The 24845-nt window shown below is 47.0% G+C and overlaps 1 protein-coding gene across 1 annotated transcript in view; it reads left to right on the top strand.

Annotated features, from left to right (window-relative positions):
* Positions 1 to 2942, top strand: part of Cotl1 (coactosin like F-actin binding protein 1) — a 52394-nt gene extending 49452 nt beyond the window's left edge. The window contains exon 4 of the mRNA XM_004666037.2: positions 2303 to 2942. Within this exon, the coding sequence (XP_004666094.1) occupies positions 2303 to 2413 (111 nt within the window). The 3' untranslated portion in view covers positions 2414 to 2942. The remainder of the gene's footprint in view (positions 1 to 2302) is intronic.
* The last annotated feature ends 21903 nt before the right edge of the window (positions 2943 to 24845 follow it).

The raw sequence follows: 24845 nt of genomic DNA, 5'->3' as shown, positions 1-24845 counted from the left end.
GTTTTGTTTGTTAGGTGGGCTCTCAGTATGGCTTACTACATTCTGCTGTCTTGTTTGCTTCTGCCTTGCTTGTGGTTTTTTAAAATTTTATTCATTTATTTAATGGAGAGAGAAAGAGGTAAATAGAGAATGCATGTGCTAGGACCTCTAGCCACTGTAAATGAACTCCAGATGCATGCATCACATTGTGCATCTGGCTTTACGTGGGTACTGGGGAATCAAACCTGGGTTCCTTGGCTTTACAGGCAAGTGCCTTAGCCAGTAAGCCATCTCTCCTGCCTTTTTTTGTCTTCTTTCTTTCTTTCTTTTGTTTTTTAAAAAATGTCTTGTTCTAGCCCAGGCTGGCCTCAAACTCACATCTATCTTCCTACCTCTGCCTGAGTGCTGAGATTAAAGGTGTGTACCATCATGCCCAACCTTTTAGGATATTTTTTTAAAGCAGCTTTAAATTATCCACCACAGAACTAACTCATCCATGTGCACAGTTCATGGCTTCTAGTAAATGTGCAGTTGTGCAGCCTTGACCGCATCCAACTTTAGAACATTTCTGTCGTTTCCTGCTCCCATTGGTAGCCCCTGGTCACCGTGAATCTTCCTTCTGTCTGTATCAATTTGCCATCTGGGGGGCATTTTGCATCGGTGACCCTCAGGCAGTGGTGACCTCACGTCTGGCTTCTCGCACTCAGCATCCTGTTCTGAGTAGTTCATCCATGTTGCAGCAGGCATCAGAATTGCACTCCTTTTCATGCCCATGGGAAGCCACATCTTGTGTCTCTTCTCATCGGTTGATGAGCACTTTGGCCGCTGAGATCGTGCTTGTGCAAGTCCCTGTGCAGGTGCTCACGTGGCCCTGTGTGCTCTCCTGTCTCTCAGGCAGCTCCACTTGCCAGGCCAAAGCTAAAGGCTTGGGGATTACAGTTGGTGCTGTGGTCTGGCCACAGTACCGCAGAACGTGGTACACATACACACTTAATAATGGGGTGTGTTTGAGACAGGGTCTTGTGTAGCCCAGGATAGCCTGTGAATGCTGGGAGTAAGGTATGCACCACCACTTTCCCACACCCTACAGATTTTTGTTGTTGTTCTTGCTGTTTTCGAGGTAAAGTCTCCCTCTAGCCCAGGCTGACCTGGAATTCACACATGGTGATCTTCCTACCTCTGCCTCCCAAGTGCTGGGATTAAAGCTATGCACCACCACACCTGGCTTCACCTTTGTGATTTTTAAAAATATTTTATTATTTATTTATTTATTTATTAGAGAGAAGGGGGAGAGAGAGAGAGAGAGAGAGAATGGGTGCACCAGGGCCTCCAGCCACTGCAAACAAACTCCAGATGCGTGCATCATCATGTGTATCTGGCTTACGTGGGATCTGGAGAATTGAACCTGGATCCTTAGGCTTCTCAGGCAGGTGCCTTAACCACTAAGCCATCCCTCCAGCCCATCTTTGTGATCTTTTAAAAAAGTTATTTCTTTTAGAGAGAGAGAAAGAGGCAGAAAGAGAGAGAAAGAGAGAGGGGGCACGCCAGGGCCTTCAGCCACTGTAAACAAATTCCAGACACATGCTCTCACCACCTTGTGAAACTGGCTTACATGGGTCTTGGGGAATCAAACCTGGCTTTGGCTTCACAGGCAAACTTCTTAACCTCTAAGCCATCTCTCCAGGCCACCTTTGTGATTTTTAAGATAAAGTGTCACTATGTAGCCCAGGCTGACCTCAAACTCATGACAATTCCCCTGCTTCAGCTTCCCAAGTATTGGGATCACAGGCATGTACCACCATGCCTAGCTTTTTCTCCTCCTCCCTCCTCTGCCAGACTTCTCCCCCTTTAACCTGTCTCCATGTTAAACATTTGCTAACACATCCGTCTGCCTTGCTGATTTCATCTGCTCTTACCCTCTGCTCTTCTCCATGACTTTTGTTTGTGTCAGACTCACAGTGATCTTCCTACCTCTGTCTCCTGAGTGCCAGGATTAAAGGTGTGCACCACCACACCCAGCCTCCATGGGTTAATCAGAGAACATTGAAAGGGATTTGCCCAAGGTAGCATAGACAGGAAACAAAGGGCAGGAGGCACATCCACGTCTAGCCCCAGCCTGTGTCCTAAATGGTGGGAGGACAGTGTCCCTGCTTTTCTGCTCTCTAGCCTGTCACTTTTTGGCACCCAGCTCTGCGGCTATTTTCATCTTGATCCTTTGTGGATGTATTGACCCCAGGACCTCCCTTCTTGGGGCCCGAGCAGCCCTTGTGGAACTGTCCCCTCCTCCCTCACGGGACCTCTGCCTTTCCCTTTGTCTTTGCAGAATTTCGCAAAGGAGTTTGTGATCAGCGATCGGAAGGAGCTGGAGGAAGATTTTATCAAAAGTGAGCTGAAGAAGGCTGGAGGAGCCAATTACGATGCCCAGACTGAGTAGCCCCAGCCCTGTGCCCCTGCCAAGCCATCTGCCTGCTCCTCGGGGAAGGGGCCACGACACCAGCCCTCCAGGGAAGGGAGAAGTGCTGAGCGGTACTGGCCGCCACCTGTGCCTGTGGCCCTAGCCCCCCCCTCTGCCTCCCTCATGCCCCTGCCCTGGCCTGTCTCACAAAGCTCATGAAACATTTTTCTTTGATCTAGCGCCCCCCCTCTTTCATTCTAAAGAAAAATAATTTTGGTGCCAAGGTCATGTGTGCCATCACATTCCAGGTGCCTGCGTTGGTGGGTCCTGGTCTGGCATTTCCCTTACGCTCACTGTGGCCTGTCTACTGTGAACCATCCTGGCCTCCGTGGCTGCTGGGAAGTGGCCCTGGTGCCATCCCCATTTTCCATGGCCTCCTACTTACTGCTAAGCTGGCTGTTGTGCCAGGAGCCACCTGCAGCCTTCCTGAGCTCACACCTGCCCCCCCAGACCTCCGAGACTTGGCTCCAGACCCTGCACCCCACCCCTATTCAGAGTCACCTAAGCTGCACTTCCAGCAGAGACAGTATTGCTCGGTGGTGAAAAGTTTAGGTTTGATGTGGACCGAGTTAGAAGTGACAAAATTTGCCTTAAAACCTGCCTGGCAGTGGCTCTGCCTTGTGGTCTGAAACTACCTTTTCTTTTGAAGTACAAGGAAGATCTGAGTCAAGGTGTGGCAGGAGGAGAAGTTCAGGGTCAACCTCAAGGGCTCCCCGGTACAGGGATGCTGGGTAGAATGTACATTTCTACACAGAGTTCCCTGTAAACAGCGAGGCTGGCGTGGTGCGCCTCACAGCACCCAGAAAGTGTGAGGCCGGAGTCGTAGGTCAGCTCCACCAATTCAAAAGGATCGCTTTGTTTGGCTTTTAACGAAAGATGAGATTGGCTTGGTTCCTTGTGAGCACACATGCGTGGTAGCGTTCTTGCTCCATCCCTCCTCGCTCCTTCATGTTGGGAAGAAGGCTGCTTGTACTGGGATTCTGAACACCATCTCTGGCACTCAGTTTACAGAAATAAATGTTGTTTTTCAAAAAAAAAAAAAAAAAGTTCAGTTCTGTGATTTGTGCACTTCTTCCTTAACTGTCACTGCAAAGGTCCTGATCCTCCTTCAGAATTAATGACCACTTTCAGTGCCAAGGGTGAGATACCTACCAATGGGTTGTTGGCTAGAGAGGTGCCTGATGCTCTCAAAACGTTACAGGCCATTGCCAAGGCTCTTGGTTGCCCACCAGAACTAGATGGTAAGACTTTATTGCTGAAGATTCCACATGCTTGGGCTGCAGGTCATTGAGAAATCAAGCTGGAGCTGAGCTGAAAACCTCCCTGTAAGACCAGCTGACAAAAATCTAGAAAGAGCTACACTTCATGCAGCTCTATGGAAGAGAGAGGTCATCAGTGGTGTTAAATAGTAGTGGACCCTACAAGCCTTAATATTGACCAACCAGGCTGGGCAGGACAGTGCACACCTTTAATCCCAGCACTCCAGAAGCAGAAGAAGGAGGATTGCTGTGAGTTCAAGGATACCCTGAGATGACATAGTGGTCAGCCTCGGCTAGAGTGAGACCCTACCTCAAAAAAATAAACAAAACAAAAAGATTGACCAACCCAGGCCAAATGTGTCAAATGGTGCAATAGTAGCATGTCTGTTACAGTGGAAACCAGCTGCTCTCTAACTGACTGGAGGCATATTCCATGGGAAGGAATACATGCCTGGTACTGAAAACCTAGTCAAAAGCCCATGACTAGGGGGCTGGAAAGATGGCTTAGCATTTAAGGCACTTGCCAGCAAAGCCTATAGACTCAGTTTCAATTCTCCAGTATCCACATAGAGCCAAATGCACTAGGTGGAGCATGCATCTGGAGTTTCCTTTGCAATGGCTAGAGGCTCTGGTACACTCACTCTCTATCTATCTATCTATCTATCTATCTATCTATCTATCTATCATCTATCTATCTATCATCTATCTATCTATGTCTGTCTTTTTCTCTCAAAGAAATTAATTAAATTTTTTAAAAGTCTGTGATGGGCTGGAGAGATTGCTCAGCAGTTAAGGCACTTGCGATCCTCCTTCCTCTGCCTCCCGAGTGCTGGGATTAAAGGCGTGCACTACCATGCATGGCTTGCTTATTTTTTTATTTAATTTTTATTTAGTATTTTAAAAATATTTTATTTATTTGTTTGAGAGAGAATGGGCACTCCAGGGCCTCCAGCCACTGCAAACTAACTCCAGACGCATGTGCCACCTTTTTTATGTGGGTTCTGGGGAATTGAACCTGAGTCCTTCGGCTTCACAGGCAAATGCCTTAACTAAGCCATTGCTCCAGCCCATTTTTTACTTTTTATTTGTAAGGAGAGAGAGGCATTCCAGGGCCTCTTGCTACTGCAAACAAACTCTAGATGCATGTGCCATTTTGTGCATATGGCTTTATGTAGATACTGGGGAATCAAACCTAGCCTGTCACGCTTTGCAGGCATGTCCCTTTAACAGCTGAGCCATCTCTCCAGCCCCTCCCCACTTTTTAAAAACTTTTATTTTGAGACAAGTCTCACTGAGTTTCCCAGGCTGCTCTTGGACTCCCTCTATAGTAGCCCATGCAGACCTTGAACTTGTGATCTTTTGCCTCAGCCTTCCAAGTAGCTGGAATGACAGGCCTGTGCCACCATGACTGACTTTAAATGTGCTTTTTTTTTTTTTTAAGGTTGGGGTATTGTGAGGTAGGACCTCACTCTAGCCCATGCTAGCTTTGAATTGTGGGAATGCCCCTGACTCAGCCTCCCAAGTGCTGGGATTTCAGGCCTACTCAACCACTCCCAGCTTAGTTTGTTAAATACTTAACAACCATGAGAAATGGGTGGTGTGTTTGTTCACATTTTAGGAAACCTGAGATAGAGAGACTAATCTCCCCCCACCCCCCACACACACTGTTAGAACTAAACCTCCCATGTGCTGTGAGGAGGAGCTCGCCTTCCAGATGCAAAGCCATGGAGGGAGAAGGCTGCAGGCAGGAAGCCTCTTGTCCAGGAATGCCCTTGGGACTTTTCAGACACCTGCCTCAGCCAGTTCTAAATCTCCACAGGTGATATCAGCTGACCTTGGACCCATTTACTCATGGCACGACATCCCCACCCCCTGCTCTCTCACAGGGGACCTTAAAGAAACAGGCTGTGTTTTCCCAGGCTGAAGCTTCCTTCAGACCCACAGCTCTGTCAGAAGTCCTTTCCCTGAAGGCCACTCAGCCTCCAGGTCTCTCTCCCTTGATCCCTATTCTCCGCTCAAACCTGCGGTCACAGGGTAGAAATGAACTGAGCTATGATTTGAACCCAGGTCTCTTGATGCCCAGCGCTGGAACTCAGGGGCCTATGAGAGGGGCTGGCTTTCACATGGCAACCAGACAGCAGGTTATGATACCCTTTGAGAGGCCAGCCCCATCCTCTGGCTTCTCAAGAAAGGACAGTGTGTTCCTCCACCTGGCTGTGACAGTCTTCCTGTCCAGGGCCTACATGGACTACTGTAGAAGGAGTTCTAGACCAGCCTGGGAATCTGTGTCCTTCATACACCCAACTGAGAATGAGAATGGGGATGAGAAGTTTCCAACACAGCTGGGCTTGGATGGTTGGAGTAGAGAGCAGGAGGATACAATGGTAGGGCAGACCCCAGCACAGAGCAAGAAAGGTCTCTACAGTGACTAGTCAAGACCATGACCAGGCTCCCAGTGGCACAGGGTTAAAGGGCATCCCCACCCCTGGCCAGCCCTAGTTACATATGGGTTCTAATGCCCCTTCATTTGTCCTGAGCTAGGTGTCCTCAGGCAGGTTAACCTCTCTGAGCTTCAATTTATTCATAGGCAAAATGGACATTAAGGGCTTAATTAAGGATCAGGGAGCATTGCCAGGGGTGGAACCCTGTGTTCTTATTACCTCACCCCTGCCACTGGCTCTGTGAACTGCTTTTTTCTGTACCTAAATAGAGCACACAGACTTGGAGTGACAGACAGCCTGGGCTCACTTGGTAAGCTGTCGTGTCACTGTCACGCTCTGATGCTCAGGCCCTTGGTCCTCTGAGCAAGGATCCATGAGTATTTTGGAAGTATAGATGCCTCCATTCCAGGCCAGGGAAACCGGGATCCTAGATTCAGGTCAGCACCTGGTTCTGCAGTAGTGACTGAGTCCCAGGCAGGCAGGTCTGTGGTCTCCAGCAGGCAGGCCAGAAAGACAGGTCTGGGCCTGTGTCCACAGGTCTTCTGCTGAGCCAAATCTGCAAGGGTGAGTGCAGGCAGGTGCTTCTGGAGCATGTGCCAGGCACTGACAGAAGTTGGGGATTCATAGCCAGGGAGTGCATAGTGAGTTCCAGGTAAGCCTGGGCTAAAACGAGACCTTACCTCAACAAAAACAACAAAAAAAAGTTGGGGGACTCAGGGTCAGACCCAGTCTACTCTCAAAAAGTGCATGCTCAGCCTGCCCCACGCCGTACAGAGAAGTCCACAGATTCTATGAGAGATCAACAACCTTGTATCCGACCAGGCGTCCACTAGGGCTTCCCTGGGGGAGGTGGCACTGAGCTGAGGGCTCGGAGAGGAGTGACAACAGTGGACAGAGAGCAGGTTACAGGTCCTGTGGACTGGTTTGCAGAGGGACAGCTCAGCTCTGCAGCAAATGTTGGCATGTCACAGAGAATGGAAGCAGAGGCCTTGAGTGACAGGACTATGGAGTCTGCAGAGCCCAAAGGCCCTTATGTTGGGACAGATACCCAACCAGAAGTGGCTCATGAGAGAAAGGGTTTATTTAGCTTACTGTCTCAGCGAGGGCGGGTACAGGGGCTGGAGAGTTTCATCAGGGCAGGGAAAGCAAGTCAGAGCAGAGGCTGGGCATCACAGCAGCTGGGAGTTTGCAGTAAGAGTGAGCTTGCTAATGCTGTCAAGCTGGGCTAATAATAAAGCTCAAGGTCTATCCCCAGTGACACACCTTCTCCAGCAAGGTTCCATCTCCCACATTGCTACCAGCTGGGGACCAAGTATTCACAACACATGAGGCTCTGGGGTATATCTCATTCAAAGCCCCACACCCTGAACATGCTCTGAGCCTCAAAGCTGCCTGCCGGTGCTGCTGAAAGATGCCCATCTGGCTCCTGCCCTGATTGGCCTCCTCAGGCCTGGTGGAATCTGGGTTCTCAAATCACCTGCTTAGAGATACTGGCTTCATTCTCTCCTTGGTCCTAGCCACCACTGCTGGGAACAGGTCACTCACTGGAACACCATGGGGGTGAAGTGGCAGGCACTGCCCTGGATTTAAAAGGGGCAAGCATTCAAGAAGGGCTCAGCCGGGCGGTTTTTGGTAGTAGAGTCTTGGTTTGAGTGTAGACAGATGGACTGGGCTCAAGGTCCAGCTGGCCCTCTCTTGTGACCAGCAGCTACAGGGTTATAGGTTGAGTACCTCCATGTGGTCCCCAGCATGAGGCCTCAAAATTGTTAGAGATTTACATGAAACCCCCCCCCCCGCCACTGAGTATGTACCCCAAGATAATCAATTAGCTCTTTTCCCGGCCTCCACAGACCCTTGGCCTCATTTCATGATGTCCTATTTGAGTAGAAGTCACACATGCCCCATTCATGGGGGACACAGGCTTCCTTCACTCTTTTTTTTTTTTTTTTGGCTTTTCAAGGTAAGGTCTCGCTGTAGCCCATGCTGACCTGGATTTCACTGTGTAGTCTCAGGCTGGCCTTGAACTCATGGTGATCCTCCTGCCTCTGCCTCCCGAGTGCTAGGATTAAAGGAGTGTGCCACCATGCCCGGCTTACTGGGCTTTTGAGAAGCTAGGGAGAGCGGCTCAGTGCAACTCAGTATTGCACAAGCACAAGGAACTGCATTTAGATTCTGGGCACCTACATAAAAGCTGGATGTGACAGTACAAGGGATCCTTGGGTCTGGCTGGCTAGTCTAACTAAATTAATGAGTTCAGTGACAAACGGTCTCAAAAGTAAAGTTGGTTTGGATGTGGTGTTGTACACCTTTAATCCCAGCACTTGGGAGGCAGAGGTAGGAGGATCACTGAGTTCAAGGCCGACCTGAGACTACACAGTGAATTCCAGGTCAGCCTGGGCTAGAGTGAGACTTTACCTTGAAAAACAAAACAAAAAAAAAAAAAAAAAAAAAGAAGTAAAGTTGAGGCATGGTGGCACATACCTTTAATCCCAGCACTTGAAAAGCAAAAGTAGGAGTGCTATACATTCTAGGCTAACCTGAGACTACAAAGTGAATTCTAGATCAGCCTGAGCTAGAGCAAGACCCTTCCTCATAAAACCAAAAAGAAAAATAAATAAATAAAAGGAAAGTTAGGAGCTGGAAAGATGGCTCAGCAGTTAAAGGCACTTGCTTTATACCTGACAGCCTAGGTTCAATTCCCCAGAACCCATGTAAAGCCAGGTGCACAAAGTAGTGTATACACCTGGAATTCATTTGCAGTGGGAGACCCAGGGGCATCCATTCTCTCTCACTGACTTTCTTTTCCTGTTTCTAAATTTTATTTATTTATTTATTTTACACAGAGGAGGAGGGAAAGAGAGGAGGAGGCAGAGTGAGAGAAAGAGAGGAAGAGAGAGAATGGGCATGGTAGGGCCCCTAGCCATTGCAAACTAACTCCAGATACATGCATTACCTTGTGCATCTGGATTATGTGAGTTCTGGGGAATCAAACCTGGGTCTTTCGGCTTTGCGGGCAAGCACCTTAACTGCTAAGCCATCTCTCCAGCCTCTCTCTCACTCACTTTCTCTGTGTCTGTCTGGCTCTCTCACATAAATAAATAAATATATTTTAAAAGAAAAAATACAAACACACACACATATATACACAAATTAAAAAAAAAAAAAAAAAGCCACACTCTTTACTGACCCCAGGCTGCCTCAGGCACACTCTCCTGCCCCCTGCTCCATCCTGTCCCCACCAGGGAACTTTCCTGTGGTGGAGTGGGAAGGGGACCTATACATCTTCAGCAAGGTGCATGCTACGAAGCCAGCCATGGCCACATGTGTATTTCTTACTCCACTGCTGACTAACCCCAGGGAACACTTGTGTTTCCCAAATTTGCCCAGCCCTTCTGTGGGCTCCTGACACCCTGTGATCTGGGGCATATCTGGGGCTGGAAGGGAGGTCCAGCTCCAGAGAACCTTCCTGCCTGGGGGAAATGCCTCCTACCATCCCTGCCCTGGGGATGGGTGTCCTCAAAATAGTCTCCCTGCGCCCTCTCCATAGTAACCCACAGAAGAATGACAAAATGAGAGCTGAAAAAGGTCAGCCACTCATTAAGAAACAAGAGGCAGCGGGCTGCAGGGCTCACAGCTCAGCACTGACCTGATTCTCTTAGAAGATTCTCTAGATCATTTGAAGTGTGCTGAAAGGTGGCTTCCATAAGTTATGCATGTGCCCAGACCCTGTCATTGCTAGATTGAGGAATGTGGCAGGTGTCAGCGGTGATCAGAGAGCGAGGAGAGAAAAAAGTGTGTCAAGATGGAGAATGGGACTAGAGTGAGGGGCCATAGCTAAGGGACTACTGGAGCCACCAGGAGGAGTCCCCTGGGAGAGAGGGGCGCTGGAGAACTGGCTAGGCCACACCCTGGTTCCTGGGCACAAGATCCAGCTTCAGACAGAACTCTCTCAGCTGGGTTAAGCAATAGTTTGCTGTGGCTGGCTGACATGAAACCCCCAACCCCCGCCATTCTGGAAGCCTCTCCAGCATGGGTACACTTGTGTCCCAGTGCCTGGTGTGACCTTCACAAGAGGCAGTTGCTCAGGTACCCTGAGAATGAAGAGGGTGTGATCTGGGGTCCTATGGGAACCTTGCAGACAGCTCTTCTGTCTTCCTGGGCCGGGGCACTGGGGAGCTGCCAGGCAGTGGTAAGGCAGGGGGCGGGGAGGAGGCCCCTTGAAAACCAGGGCCAACAGTTCACCATGGGGCTTTCCGGGAAAGCCAAGAGAGCTGAGGCAGACACTAGCGTGTCTTTCTTTGCTCCTTGGCTCGTCCCCAGCAGTTCCCATGTATGAGGTCACTTCTGGTGACATGCCAAGCCATGGAGGATGTGCACAGTCAAGGGACACTCCAAATCTTTGCTAAATCCCAAAACATAAAGGCAGGTGCTCAAGACAACGCTTACAGCCATGAGCACACAGCAGTATCACACAAAACTTTCAACCAAACACAAAATCAAAAAGTATTTTTTATTTCCACATGAGTGTACTAGGCCCTCTTCCAAACAAATACCAGACAAATGCACCACTTTTTGTGTCCAGCTTTATGGAGTGGCTGCGGAATTATACCCAGGCCCACAGCATTTGCAAGTAAGCATCTTTTTTTTTCTTTACAAATTTTTTTATTAACAACTTCCATGATTATAAAAAATATCCCATGGTAATGCCCTCTGTCCCCCCCGACTTTCTTCTTTGAAACTCCATTCTCCATCATATCCTCTCCCCCTCTCAATCAGTCTATATTTTATTTTGATGTCATGATCTTTTCCTCCTATTATGATGGTCGTGTGTAGGTAGTGTCAGGCACTGTGAGGTCATGGATATCCAGGCCATTTTGTGTCTGGGGGGAGCATGTTGTAAAGAGTCCTACCCTTCCTTTGGCTCTTACATTCTTTCTGCAACCTCTTCCGAAATAGACCCTGATCACTGGAAAGTGTGAGAGATATTGCAGTGCTCCTGTCACTTCTTTCCAGCACCATGGTGCCTTCTGAGTCGTCCCAAGGTCACTGTCATCTGAAAAGAGAAGATTCTCTACCAAAAGTGAGAGTAGCATTAATATAAGGGTATGAACATTAAGAGAAGTGCTTACTGAGCAGTTTGATAAGCATAGTATATACATTTATCCAGGCAGCAACAGACGTTACACCTCTAGGGCTCGTGACTACCCCTGTATTAAGATTTCAGTATCAGGGATGTATCCCCTCCCATGGAGCAGGCCTCCAGTCCAATTAGAGGGCAGTTGTTTTCCACAATGACAGACGTGCCACTATTGCACCTATTGGCTCACTTGGCCTGGCTGGCCAATTATAAGGCTTGCAGTGTCCATTGTTGAGTATCTTCATTGGTGATTTCTCTTTCTCCCCTTGAACTGCATGCAACATGGCTTCTTTCAGCTTTCTGTCAGCTGGTCTACATGGAGGAGGTTATCAGCTCAGTTCCAGCAGGATTTCTCAGTGATCTTGCAGCCCAAATATGTGGAGTCTTCAGCAATAGGGTCTTACCATCTGTTCCTGGTGGAAAACCAAGGGCCTCAGCAATGGCCTATAATGTTTTGGGGGCATCAGGGACCTCCCTGGCCAACAACTCACTGGAGGATATCCCATCCCTGGCACTGAAAAATTTCTAGCTACAATCTATGGCTCCTGAGTGTTCCATTGTCCCAAACAGTAGGTTTCCATATGATTTATTTATATCTTCTTAGATTTTGATTAGCCCTTCCTGCACCTTTCCTTTACTCAGTCTCTTCCTCTGACCTCACTTGGGCCTTTTCACCCCCATTAATCTAGTCTTCTACTTACATATATACAATACCATCCTATTAAGTACCCCCTTTCTTCCTTTCTCTTCCCTTCATATCTCTTTTATAGCTTACTGGCCTTTGATACTGAGTTTTCTTCCTACTCACACAGAAGTCCAATTATCTGTAGCTAAGATCCACATATGAGAAAGAACATGCAATACTTGGCTTTCTAGGCCTGGGTTACCTCACTTAGTATAATCCTTTCCAGATCCATCCATTTTCCTGTAAATTTCATAACTTCATTTTTCTTTACTGTTGAGTAGAACTCCATTGTATAAATGTGCCACATCTTCATTATCCACTCATCAGTTAAGGGACATCTAGGCTGGTTCCATTTCCCAGCTATTGTGAATTGAACAGCAATAAACATGGTTGAGCAAGTATCTCTAAGATAATGAGAAAGGAGTGCTGGGTCATATGGTAGATCTATTTTTAGCTGTGTTAGGAGTCTCCATACTTATTTCCACAATGGCTGGACGAGATTGCATTCCCACGAACAGTGTAGAAGGGTTCCTCTATTTCAACATCCTTGCCAGCATTTATGGTAATTTGTTTTCATAATGGTAGCCAATCTAATAGGAGTGAGATGGAATCTCAATGTAGTTTTAATCTGAATTTCCCTGATGACTAGGGATGTAGAACGTTTTTTTAGATGCTTATATGCCATCCATGTTTCTTCTTTTGAGAACTCTCCATTTAGCTCCATAGCCCATTTTTTTATTTTTTATTTTTTTAATTATTTATTTATTTATTTGAGAGCGACAGACACAGAGAGAAAGACAGATAGAGGGAGAGAGAGAGAATGGGCACACCAGGGCTTCCAGCCTCTGCAAACGAACTCCAGACGCATGCGCCCCCTTGTGCATCTGGCTAACATGGGACCTGGGGAACCGAGCCTCGAACCGGCCCATTTTTTAATTGGCTTGTTTGATTTCTTATTATTTAACTTCTTTGTTTTGTTTTTTTGAGTTAGGGTCTCACTCTAGCCCAGTGAATTCCAACCTGGAATTCACTATGGAGTCTCAGGGTGGCCTCGAACTCACAGAGATCCTCCTACCTCTGCATCCCAAGTGCTGGGATTAAAGGCGTGTGCCACCACGCCTGGTGTAATTTTTTGAGTTCTTTGTATATCCTAGATATTAATCTTCTATCAGATGTATAGTTGGCAAAGGTTTTTCCCATTCTGTAGGTTGCTTCTTTGCTTTATTCACAGTGTCCCCTGCTGTACAAAATCGTTGTAATTTCATGAGGTCCCAGCAGTTAACCTGTGCTCTTATTGCCTGAGCAATTTGAGTTATATTCAGAAAATCTTTGCCAAGACCAATATGTTGAAAGTTTTCCCCTACTTTTTCCTCTAGCAGTTTCAGAGTTTCCGGTCTGATGTTAAGGTCTTTAATCCATATGGACTTAATTCTTATGCATGGAGAGAGAGAAGAATATATTTTCATCCTTCTACAGATACATATCCAGTTTTTCCAGCACCATTTGCTGAAGAGGCTGTCTTTTCTCCAATGAGTATTTTTGGCATTTTTATCAAATATCAGGTGGCTATAGCTACCTGGACTTATATCTGGGTCCTCTATTCTGTTCCATTGATCTACATGTCTGCTTTTGTACCACGCTGTTTTTGTTACTATGGCTCTGTAGTGTAGGTTAAAATCAGGTATGGTGATACCACCAGCCATATTTTTGTTGCTCAAAATTGTTTTAGATACTCTAGACTTTTTATGAGTTCCAAGTCAGTCTGGGCTAGAGTGAGAATCTACCTCAAGAAAGAAAGAAAGATATATTAATGCTACTCTCACTTTTGGTTGAGAATCTTTCTTTTCCAATGGCAGTGACCTTGGCACGACTCAGAAGGTATCATGGTGCTGGAAAGAAATGACCGCACAATGCTCAGTACTGCAATATCTCTATCACATCTTCCAAGGCTCAGGGTCTAATGTGGAAGAGGTGGCAGAAAGAATGTAAGAGCCAAAGGAAGGGCAGGACTCCTTACAACATGCTCCCTCCAGACACAAAATGGCCTGGATATCCATGGCCTCACAGTGCCTGATACTACCTGCATAAGACCATCGTAAGAGGAGGAAAAGATCAAGACATCAAAAGTAAAAGAGAGACTGATTGAGATGGGGAGGGGGTATGATGGAGAGTGGAGTTTCAAAGGGGTAAGTGGGGGGAGGGAGGGTATCACCATGGGGTATTTTTTATAATCATGGAAGTTGTTAATAAAAAAATTTTTTAAATGAAAGAAAGACAGGCTGGAGAGATAGCTCAGCAGTTAAGGTGCTTGCCTTCAAAGCTTAATGACCTGGGTTCAGTTCTCCAGTGCCTACATAGTCACATGCACAAAGTGGCACATGCTTTTGGAGTTCATTTGTGATGGCTGGAGGCCCCAGCATGCCCATTCTCTCTGTCTCTTTCTGCTTACAAATAAATATATAAATAAGCATTTAAAAAAAATAAAATGCTAGCACTTGGGAGGCAGAGGTAGGAGGGTCACTGTGAGTTCAAGGCCACCTTGAGACTACATAGTGTATTCTAGGTCAGCCCTACCTCAAAAAAACACAAAAAAGTAAATAAATAAAATGGCCTTTCAGGAGCAATGACTGCCATACTTTTTGGATTCAGCTTTCTAGACTTTTTTTTTTTTGGGGGGGGGGGGGTTTAACGTAGGATCTCACTCTAGTCCCAGGCTATCCTAGAATTAACTCTTTAGTGCCAGGCTGGGCTCAAACTCACAGATCCTCCTACTTGCACCTCAAAAGTGCTGGGATTAAAGGTGTGCACCACCGCTGCTGGCCTTCTAGCCTCTTTAAAGAGGCAAACATCCTTACTGTCAAACAAACACACTCTATCAATCCTTACATGCTCCTCACTTGTCACTCTGTGGTGAGCGTGTCACATCAGTGACTTCTGTTGACTATTAATCATTTATTCTGTGCTTGACAGGGTCTCACCCTGTAGCCCAGACTGGCCTCAAGCTGGTCATCCTCCTGCCTTAGACCCCCGGGTGCTGGGATGACAGGCACGCACCACCATCTTTTCTGGTGGGTTATATTGAATGGTTGTACACTAGCTTACTTAGCTACATTTCTTAGATGAACTATTTACAGATGGAATCAACAAGCGACTGACCCATAAGCCAGACTTGACCCTGATGGGACAACCCACTCATGGGCACTTCATAGCTGTAGTGAGCAGTGTGCCTTGAACTAACACAAAGCTGGTGTCCTCAAAATTGTATAGTGCACAACCTGTGTAATAGTGCCCACCTGACATTTTGAATTGGTTCCTTAAAAAAATTGAAAGAAGCAAGGCATGGTGGCACATGCCTTTAATCCCAGCACTTGGGAGGCAGAGGTAGGAGGATCACCTCAAGTTCAAGGGCACCCTGAGATGACATAGTGAATTCCAGATCAGTCTGGGCTAGAGGGAGACCCTACCTTGATAAACTAAAAACAAAATAAAAATTAATTTAAATATTGGGCTGGAGAAATGGCTAAGCCTTTAAGGTGCTTGTTGGCAAAGCCAAAGACCCAGGTTCGGTTCCCCAGTAAAGCCAGATGCACAAGGTAGCACATGTGTCTGGAGTTTGCAGTGGCTAGAGGCCATGGCGCGCCCATTCTCTTTCTCTGTCTTTCTTTCTCTTTCTCTCTCTCTCTCCTCACAAATAAATAAATAAACAAAGTAGTTTTTTAAAAATTGAAAGATTAGCTGGGCATGGTGGCACATACCTTTACTCACAGCACTTGGGAGTTCACAGTGGGAGTTGGAGGACAAAGTAAGACTACCTAGTGAATTCCAAGTCAGCCTGGGCTAGAGTGAGACCTTCCCTCAAACAACCAAAAACAAAAATTAAAAGTTAAAAAGAAAGAAAACCCTGCAGGGTGTGTGGTGGTGCACACCTTCAATCCCAGCACTTTGGAGGCTGAGGTAGGAGGACTGCTGTGAGTTTGAGGCCAACCTGAGACTACAGAGTGAGTTCCAGGTCAGCTGGGCTTGAGTGAGACCCTACCTCAAAAAAAAAAAAAAAAAAAAAAAAAAGATTTTACATGTAGATCCATCTGTCAACTTTTCTTAGCAACTCTGACTGTCCTATAATATTGGGTTTGCATTCCTGCAGAGTAACCAGGGGATGAGACTAAGCTATGGCTGCCTGCCCAGGGGGTCCCTCTCTGCCCACCCACAGTCACTGACTCTTCTTGCCATTCTTTCTAGAGTTCCTTTCTGTTAGCTGTGTGGCTACTGGAAGCGTGTGAGCATGTCCACCCCTGGACATTGCTTTTAAATATCTCAGTGACTGGGGGAGGAGGAGATAGCTCAGAGGTTAAAGGTGCTTGCTTGCAAAGCCTGAAGGCCTAGGATAGAGTCCTCAGTACCCACATAAAGCCAGATGCACAAAGTGGTACATGTGTCTGGAATTTGTTTGCAGTGTCTAGAAGCCATGGTGTGCCCATACTCACTCTCTCTCTCTCTCTCTGCCTTTCTCTTTTACTTTCTCTCAAATAAATAAAATATTTTAAAAATTTGAGCTGGCATGGTAGCTCACGCCTTTAATCCCACCAGCACTAGGGAGGCAGAGATAGGAGGATCATTGTGAGTTCACAACCACCCTAAGACTACATAGTGAGTTCCAGGTCAACTTGAGCTAGAGTGAGACCCACCTCCTACCTAAAAAAAAAAAAAAGTTTTTTAAGGGGACTGGAGAAATGGCTTAGCGGTTAAGGTACTTGTCTGCAAAGCCAAAGGTTCATCCAGGTTCGATTCCTCAGGACCCACGTAAGCCAGCTGCACATGGTGGCACATGCATCTGGAGTTAATTTGCAGTAGCTGAAGACCCTGATGAACACATTGTCTCTATCTGCCTCTCCCTCCCTCCCTCCCTCCCTCCCTCCCTCCCTCCCTCCCTCCCCCCCGTTTTGTTTGTTTTTCGAGGTAGGGTCTCACTCTGGTCCAGGTTGACCTGGAATTAACTCCGTAGTCTCAGGATGGCCTTGAACTCATGGCAATCCTCCTACCTCTGCCTCCCGAGTGCTGGAATTAAAGGCATGCGCCACCACGCCCAGCCTTCTCTCTCTCTCTTAAATAAATAAATAAATAAATAAATAAATAAATAAAATTGAAAAAAAAATTTAAGTAGCTGAAGGAATCACTTTCCCAAGCAACAATAGATGAGAACCACACTTCATGAAAACAGCCAAGATGGGAGGTTGCTATGGCAACCCTGGTACCACACTGTAGATGCTTCAGGGATGATGCAGAACTTCCCCCAAGAAGCAGTACCCCGCCCTGAGCCTCAGACTCAGCTCTGGGGCTGCTGCTTGCCTACAGTGTGGACACTCCTTTCCCCATTGTTCTGGCCTGGGGAGAAAATCACAGACTCTGGGGCTTTGCACACTGAGTCTTGGGGTCTCTTAGGTAATAGGAAGTTAGGGCAGTGCTATGAATTACCTCAAAGCTAAAAAAGATGAAGCTGGCTTGGACAAGACTATCAGAAGCAGCATTTTGTTGTTGTTGTTTATTTGAGGTAGGGAATCACTCTAGCCCAGGCTGACCTGGAACTCAGTCTGTATCCCAGACTGGCTGCCAATTCACTCTGTAGCCTAGACTGGACACCAACTCACAGTACATTGAGAAGAAAGTTCACATGGCTGAATCTCATTTTATTTAAGAGTTTGGTAATATCTGCGGCTATAGGAACATCTAGCCTCCTATTTTTGGCTATACCCAAGTGTGAAGCCTTTCCCCTGGGCACCCTCTAAAACGAGGGGACAAAACTAACATGGGCGCTGAAGTAGTCAGCAGATCTCAGAACAGACAGGTTCCTCCTGATAGGCAGATTCCTAGTGATCAGGCCCTGATCAAGGCACAGTCTACTGCTGACTGGGAGAGGGGCTTGAGGAGAGGGCATGGCAGTGATCTCTAAGCCAGTGAGGATCCCTGGCCAATCCTAGGCACAGATGTAGGATGCAAAGGGGCAACAATATGAACCCTGCCAAGGCCTGGACGGGTGGAAGAGGCTGTAGGCGGAGGGGATCACACTCTTGGGTCTCACTTAGGTATGGCCTTGAGGCCCTGAGCAGAGCTCCAATAGGCCTGTTTGGGCTTCTGGCCCCAGGACTATGGTGTTTGGATTAAATGAATAAAATGTCTCTCATATTATTTGGCCAGCCAGGCCAAATGAGCCAACTGGTGCAATAGTGGCACGTCTGTTATGGGGAAAACCAACTGCTCTCTAATTTAACTGGAGGCCCACTCCATGGGAGGGAATACATCCCTGATACTGAAAACCTACAACAGAGGTAGTCATGAGCCCTAGGGGTGTAACATCTGCTGCTGTCTGCCTAAATGCATATACTATGCTCACCAAATTGCCCCATAAGCACTTCTCTTAATGTTCATACCTATATATTAATGCTACTCTCACTTTTGGTTAGAGAAGCTTCTCTTTTCAGATGACAGTGACCTTGGAATGACTCAGAAGGCATCACGGGACAGAGGAGTGCTCAGCACAGAAATATCTCTATCACACCTTCCAAGGGTCAGGGTCCATTGAGGAAGAGGTGTCAGAAAGAATGTGAGAGCCAAAAGAAGGGTAGGAATCCTTACAATGTGCTCCTCCAGACACAAAATGGCCTGGATATCCATGACCTCACAGTGCCTGACCCTACCTACACAAGACCATCATAATAGGAAGAAAAGATCATGACATCAAAATTAAAGAGAGACTGATTGAGAATGGGAGGGGATATGATGAAGAGTAGAGTTTCAAAGGGAGAAAGTGGGGGGAGGGAGGGAATTACCATTGGGATATTGTTTAAAATTATGGAAGTTGTCAATAAAAACAAACAAATAAAATGTCTTCCATAGCTATGCTCATGTGTTTTGAATACTTGGTCCTCAGCTGATGGCAATTTGGGAACATTATAAGGCTTTTGGGAGGTGGAGCCTTTCTGGAGGAGGTGTGTTTCTGGGGGTGGGCTTCGGGGTAATGCAGTGTAGATCCAAGCCCAGGACTTCCTCCCAGCTGACAAGACAAGGTGTGACGTCCTGCTGTCTATTCCTGCCGTGCTTCAGCCTGGGACAAAACTTCCCCTCCAGACTGTGAATGGAAATAAACCCTTTCCTTCTATCAGCTGCTTCTGGTCAGGGATTTTGTTCCAGCAAAGAAGTAACTGCTAGTCACCAAAGTCGGGGTAACTTGTTTATCAACAAGAGAAAGCTAATAGGCATTTCATGTTTGAGGCCAGCCTGAGACTACATAGCGAATTCCAGGTCAAGACCCTACCTCAAAAAAAACAAACAACCTATAAAGCTAATAGGCATGTCAGTGGCTTCTAGAATTCCTTTGCTTGCTCTTTGTCAGCATTTCTGTCTACAACCGACTGAAGCCCACTTTTCATACTAGTTTCTGTGGGGAGGGTTTCTAAAAGTTTTGTTTTGTTTTGTTTTTTTGAGGTGGGTCACACTCTAGCTCAGGCTGATCCAGAATTCACTCTGTAGTCTCAGGGTGGCCTTCAACTCATGGCGATCCTCCTACTTCTGCATCCCAAATGCTGGGATTAAAGGTGTGAACCACCATGCCCAACTTTCTAAAAGATTTTTGTGGGAGGCAGAGGTGGGATGATCACTGAGTTCAAGGCCAGTTTGGGACTACAGAGTGAGTGCCAAGTCAGCTTGGGCTACAGTGAAACCCTACTTTAAAAAAGAAAGAAAGAAAGAAAGAGAGAGAGAGAGAGAGAGAGAGGGAGAGAGGGAGGGAGGGAGGGAGGGAGGGAGGGAGGGAGGGAGGAAGGAAGGAAGGAAGGAAGGAAGGAAGGAAGGAAGGAAGGAAGGAAGGAAGGAAGGAGGGTAGGAGGGAGGGAAGGAGGGAGAGAAGGAAGGAAGGAAAAGAAAAAGATTTTTGAACCAGGCGTGGTGGTACACACATTTAATCCCAGCACCCGGGAGGCAGAGGTAAGAGGATCACCATGAGTTCAAGGCACCCTGAGACTACATAGTGAATTCCAAGTCAGCCTGGGCTAGAGTGAAACCCTACCTCGAAAAAAAAAAGATTTTGGGGCTGATCCCTCAAATCAGTCACATAATTGATCAAATTCCCCTCCCAAAGCCATGTGCTGGTTTATATGATTTCCACCCCATTCCTCTGTCTGGTCCAGGCTAAAACTTACTCATCCTTCTCCCTAAAATACATGTCACGGGGGCTGGAAACATGGTGTAGCAGTCAAGGTACTTGCCCGTAAAGCCTAACAACTTGCGCTTGATTCCCCAGGCTCTCCATAAAAGCCAGATGCACAAAGTGGTGCATGCATCTGGAGTTTGTCTACAATGGCTGGAGGCCCTGGTGTGCCCATTCTCTCTTTCTGCTTGCAAATAAACAAAATAATTTTTTAAAGGACCAGAGCCATGCATGGTGGCACATGCCTTCAATCCCAGCACTTGGGAGGCAGAGGTAGGAGGATTACCATGAGTTCAAGGCCACCCTGAGACTACACAGTGAATTCCAGGTCATCTTGGGCTAGAGTGAGACCCTACCTCAACCCCCCCCCCAAAAAGCAGACAAACCCATCTCAGATAAGTTAAAGGAAAGGACAGATATCTCAAGGCTCTCATCTGACCTCTACATGTGTGCCACTGCACATGGATGCCCATATGCCCCCACACACATATGCAATACATATATCATACATACAGAAAAGAACTTTTAAAACAAACCCTTAGGCTGCTGTAGACGCAGTATGGAGCCATGTCAGTGGCCCTCCTCCATGGCCCTGACAAGAGGGACCACCTGTCCACAGGTCAAGACCCCTTCCCCGCCAGCTGGTCTCCGCGGGCTTCTCTGGGCAGGGGCTGAGGAACAATGACTCCTAGCTTCAGCACAAAAGGAAGGAGGAAATGAGGCTGTGCACCCAAGGACATGACAGGGAGAGGTGGGGACAGTAGCCAAGGGAGGCCCTTCTTGCTGTGGGCAGCTGCCACCTCCACACTCATGTGGTTGTGTTTTCCTAAGACTCTTTACTTCAAAAAGAGCCCCATATTAGTATATTTATATAAAAGTGACTGACATCTCTCCCGAACACGCCCTCCTTGTTCTGCCCCACAGGGAGGGCTGGGACATGGGGACCAGGCAGCCACGGCCTCCACACTGGCCCATTTGCCATCAGAACAAGGAGTACAGGGACAGCAGGACTCCAGATTGCTAGAAAAGCTCAAGACAGACGCACCGGGCTTTGTCTCCATGCCCACAGGCTCCTGCCAGGCCCTTTAAAGAGTCTAGAACATTCTCTTCAGCTGCCTGAGTCCCTGCGCCTGTTTCCATGGCACTGTGGGTATCTAAGCAAGCCTAGTGTGTTGTTTTCCTTGGAGCATCTGGGGCGGCCCCCCCATTCAGCCCAGCGCCCCACCCACCCATGTGACATGGAGAAGCCTGGTCCTGGAATTGTCTCTGTGGATTTATGAGCCCCCAAGCAGATGCTGTGGGAAGGTCCTGACCTCCCCTGGGACTTGTGCTGAAGGCGCTGGGGGCTGGGGTTATTGCTGAGCTCAGGGAAAAGAAAGAAAGCCCCATCCTCAAAGCCTGGCCCGGGGAGCAGGGGGTGCACCAGCTGTCAGGGAGGCTGTGGTGCCAGGGGTCACTCTTATAAGCCCCTGGGAGCTTCTAACCTGGACTGTGGACTTTATTCTCACAGGGACAAAGCCTCAGGCACAAAGGTCAGAGCGATGTTAGGTCAGGGTCTCCGGTTTCATGAACTCCAGGAAGGCGCTGACCCTGGGTTGCCTGCAGTTCCTGTACCTCTGCTGAGAAACCAGGGGTGCCGTATTGTGGGGGCTGCAAGACCTGCCCTGGGCCTACTGGCAGTTCAAGGAGGGCTTTCCCTTAGATTTTGGGGCTGCTGTGTGGCAGCATTGCCTTGGGGGCTCAACTGGTGCCGGTCTCCTAAGTGACCAATGAGAAAGTATGAGACCATTCTACAGAAGAGGAGGGCTGGAGGGATGGCTTAGCGGTTAAGGTATTTTCCTACGAAGCCAAAGGACCCAGGTTCAATTCCCCAGGACCCACTTTAGCCAGATGCACAAGGGGCGCACACATCTGGAGTTCATTTGCAGAGGCTGGAGGCCCTGGCATGCCCATTATCTATCTCTCTCTCTCTCTCTCTCTCTCCCCCCTCCCTCCCTCCCTCTTCCTCTGTCAAATAAACAAATAAAAAGAGGAAATTGAGGTACAAAGAGGCCAAATTTCTTGCTTGAGGAGGTGGTGGAGCTGGGGCTTGAACCCAAATAAAGTGGCTCAGCAATCCAAATTCTGAGTCACCTCTCCTTTCTTCTCTCCTTCCTTCCTTTTCTTCATCTCTTTCCTATGGCCTCTGCAGCCATCCATCCAAACACTGGCTACTGGAGCCCTTACTGGGGTCACTGACAGTCTGTTGATGTCCCCCTTTCTCCCAGGACCCATAGGAGTCACAGTGATGTTGTCAACACCCACATCAGACCCCAAGCTTCCTCAGCCCAAGGCCCTGGATGATCTTCCAGCCACAGGTCACCCTGCAAGGCCAGCACTGATTGCCACTGGTGTCTCACTGACCTCCCCACCCATCACGCCCTTCCTTCACCGTTCCTGACAGGCAGGCCTCTGCTTTGCACCTGCATAGCGCAGAGTTGCCTCTGGTCCTTTGTACATCTCCCTCCCTCTGTCTGGAGCAAGCTGGTCCCCATGTGTTCATGCTTGTGCTTCATCCAGGCAATCCTCTGCTGTGTCTTATTTACTTGTTTATTTATTATTTATAAGCAGAGAGAGAAAAGAGAGAGAATGGGCACACCAGGGCCTTCAGCCATTGCAAATGAACTTCAGATGCATGTGCCACTGTGCATCTGGCTTTACCTGGGTACTGGGGAATCGAAACCTGAATTGTTAGGCCTCCTAGGCAAGTGCTTTTACTGCTGAGCCATCTCTTCGGCCCTGCTGTGTCTTTTCACCAGGGTGACGTGCCTCAGTCATGTTCAGAACAGCGCTGCTCCAGGCCTGTTACTATTTTCTCTCATAGCACTTGTCACTGCTGTACACTCTGTTGTTTGCTTATTCATTGCCCAAGTTTCCGGCCACAGTGGCATCTCCAGGATGGCCACAGTTGGTTTGATTCACTCTGTCCCAGCACCAAGCAAAACTTCAGGCATGGCATAGGGACTGAAGAAAAATTGTGGGGTGTTTGAACTTAGCACTGTATTTGTGACTAGTTTTTTTTTCTCTCTCTCTCTATAGATAAACAGCTTCTCATGCTTCAAAAAATAATATGCAGTCTACAGAGGTGACTCAGTGGTTAAATGTGCTTCTGCAAGCATGAGGGCTGAGGGGGCCTGAGGCTACCTGAGTTCGAGTCTCCAGATCCCACGTAAACAGTTGAATGTAGCCACAAACCTGTAACCCCAATCCTGCAAAGGGGAACAGAGACCAGGGAATCACCTGGCTCATGAAAAGCAGCAGCTCTGGTGTCAGTAAAGAGTCTCTGGCTCAGATAAGATCGAGTGGAAGACAGAGACTGGGAATAGAAGGAACATAGCTCAATATAATAAAGGCTGTTTATGACAAGCCTATAGCCAACATATTACTAAGTGGGGAAAAACTGGAAGCCTTTCCACTAAAATCAGGTATAAGACAAGGATGTCCATTGTCCCCACTTTTATTTAATATAGTATTAGAAGTCTTAGCCATAACAGTAAGGTAAGAGATACCCATAAAAGGGATACAAATTGGAAAGGAAGAAATCAAATTATCATTATTTGCAGATGACATGGTTCTATATATAAAAGACCCTAAAGACTCTACCAGAAAACTGTTAGAGCTGATAAACACCTACAGCCATGTAGCAGAATACAAAATAAATACATAGAGATCAGTAGCATTCCTATATGCTAACAACAAACACACAGAGGATGAAATCAGAGAATCACTCCCATTCACAATTGCATCAAAAAAAAATGAAGCACCTTGGAATAAACCTAACCAAGGAATCCCTACAATGAAAACTATAAAACACTCAAATGAGAAATTGCAGAAGACACTAGGAAATGGAAAAACATCCCTTGTTCCTGGATTGGAAAAATCAATATTGTGAAAATGGCAATCTTACCAAAAGCAACCTACACATTTAATGCAATCCCCATCAAAATTCCAATGGCATTCTTCATGGAAATAGAAAAAACAATCCAAAAATTCATTTGGAATCATAAAAAACCTAGAATATCTAAAATAATACTGAGCAACAAAAGGCTGGTGGTATCACTATACCTGATTTTAACCTATACTACAGAGCCATAGTAACAAAAACAGCATTGTACTGGCACAAAAGCAGACATGTAGATCAATGGAACAGAATAGAGGACCCAGATATAAGTCCAGGTAGATATAGCCACCTGATATTCAATAAAAATGCCAAAAATACTCATTGGAGAAAAGACAGACTCTTCGGCAAATGGTGCTAGGAAAACTGGATATGTATCTGTAGAAGGATGAAAATAGATTCTTCTCTCTTTCCATGCATAAGAATTAAATCCAAATGGACCTTAACATCAGACCTGAAACTCTGAAATTGCTAGAGGAAAAAGTAGGGGAAACCCTTCAACATATTGGTCTTGGCAAAGACTTTCTGAATGTAACTCCAATTGCTCAGGCAATAAAACCACAGATTAACTACTGGGACCTCATGAAATTAAAAAGATTTTGCACCGCAAAGGACACAGTGAAAAAAGCAAAGAGGCAACCTACAGAATGGGAAAAAATCTTCGCCAGCTATATATCTGATAGAGGATTAATATCTAGGATATACAAAGAACTCAAAAAGTTAAATAATAAGGAATCAAACAAGCCAATCAA

The sequence above is a fragment of the Jaculus jaculus genome, chromosome 1 (assembly GCF_020740685.1).
Source record: "Jaculus jaculus isolate mJacJac1 chromosome 1, mJacJac1.mat.Y.cur, whole genome shotgun sequence".
Classification (NCBI taxonomy): domain Eukaryota; kingdom Metazoa; phylum Chordata; class Mammalia; order Rodentia; family Dipodidae; genus Jaculus; species Jaculus jaculus.
This window is presented reverse-complemented; position numbering and strand designations above follow the sequence as displayed.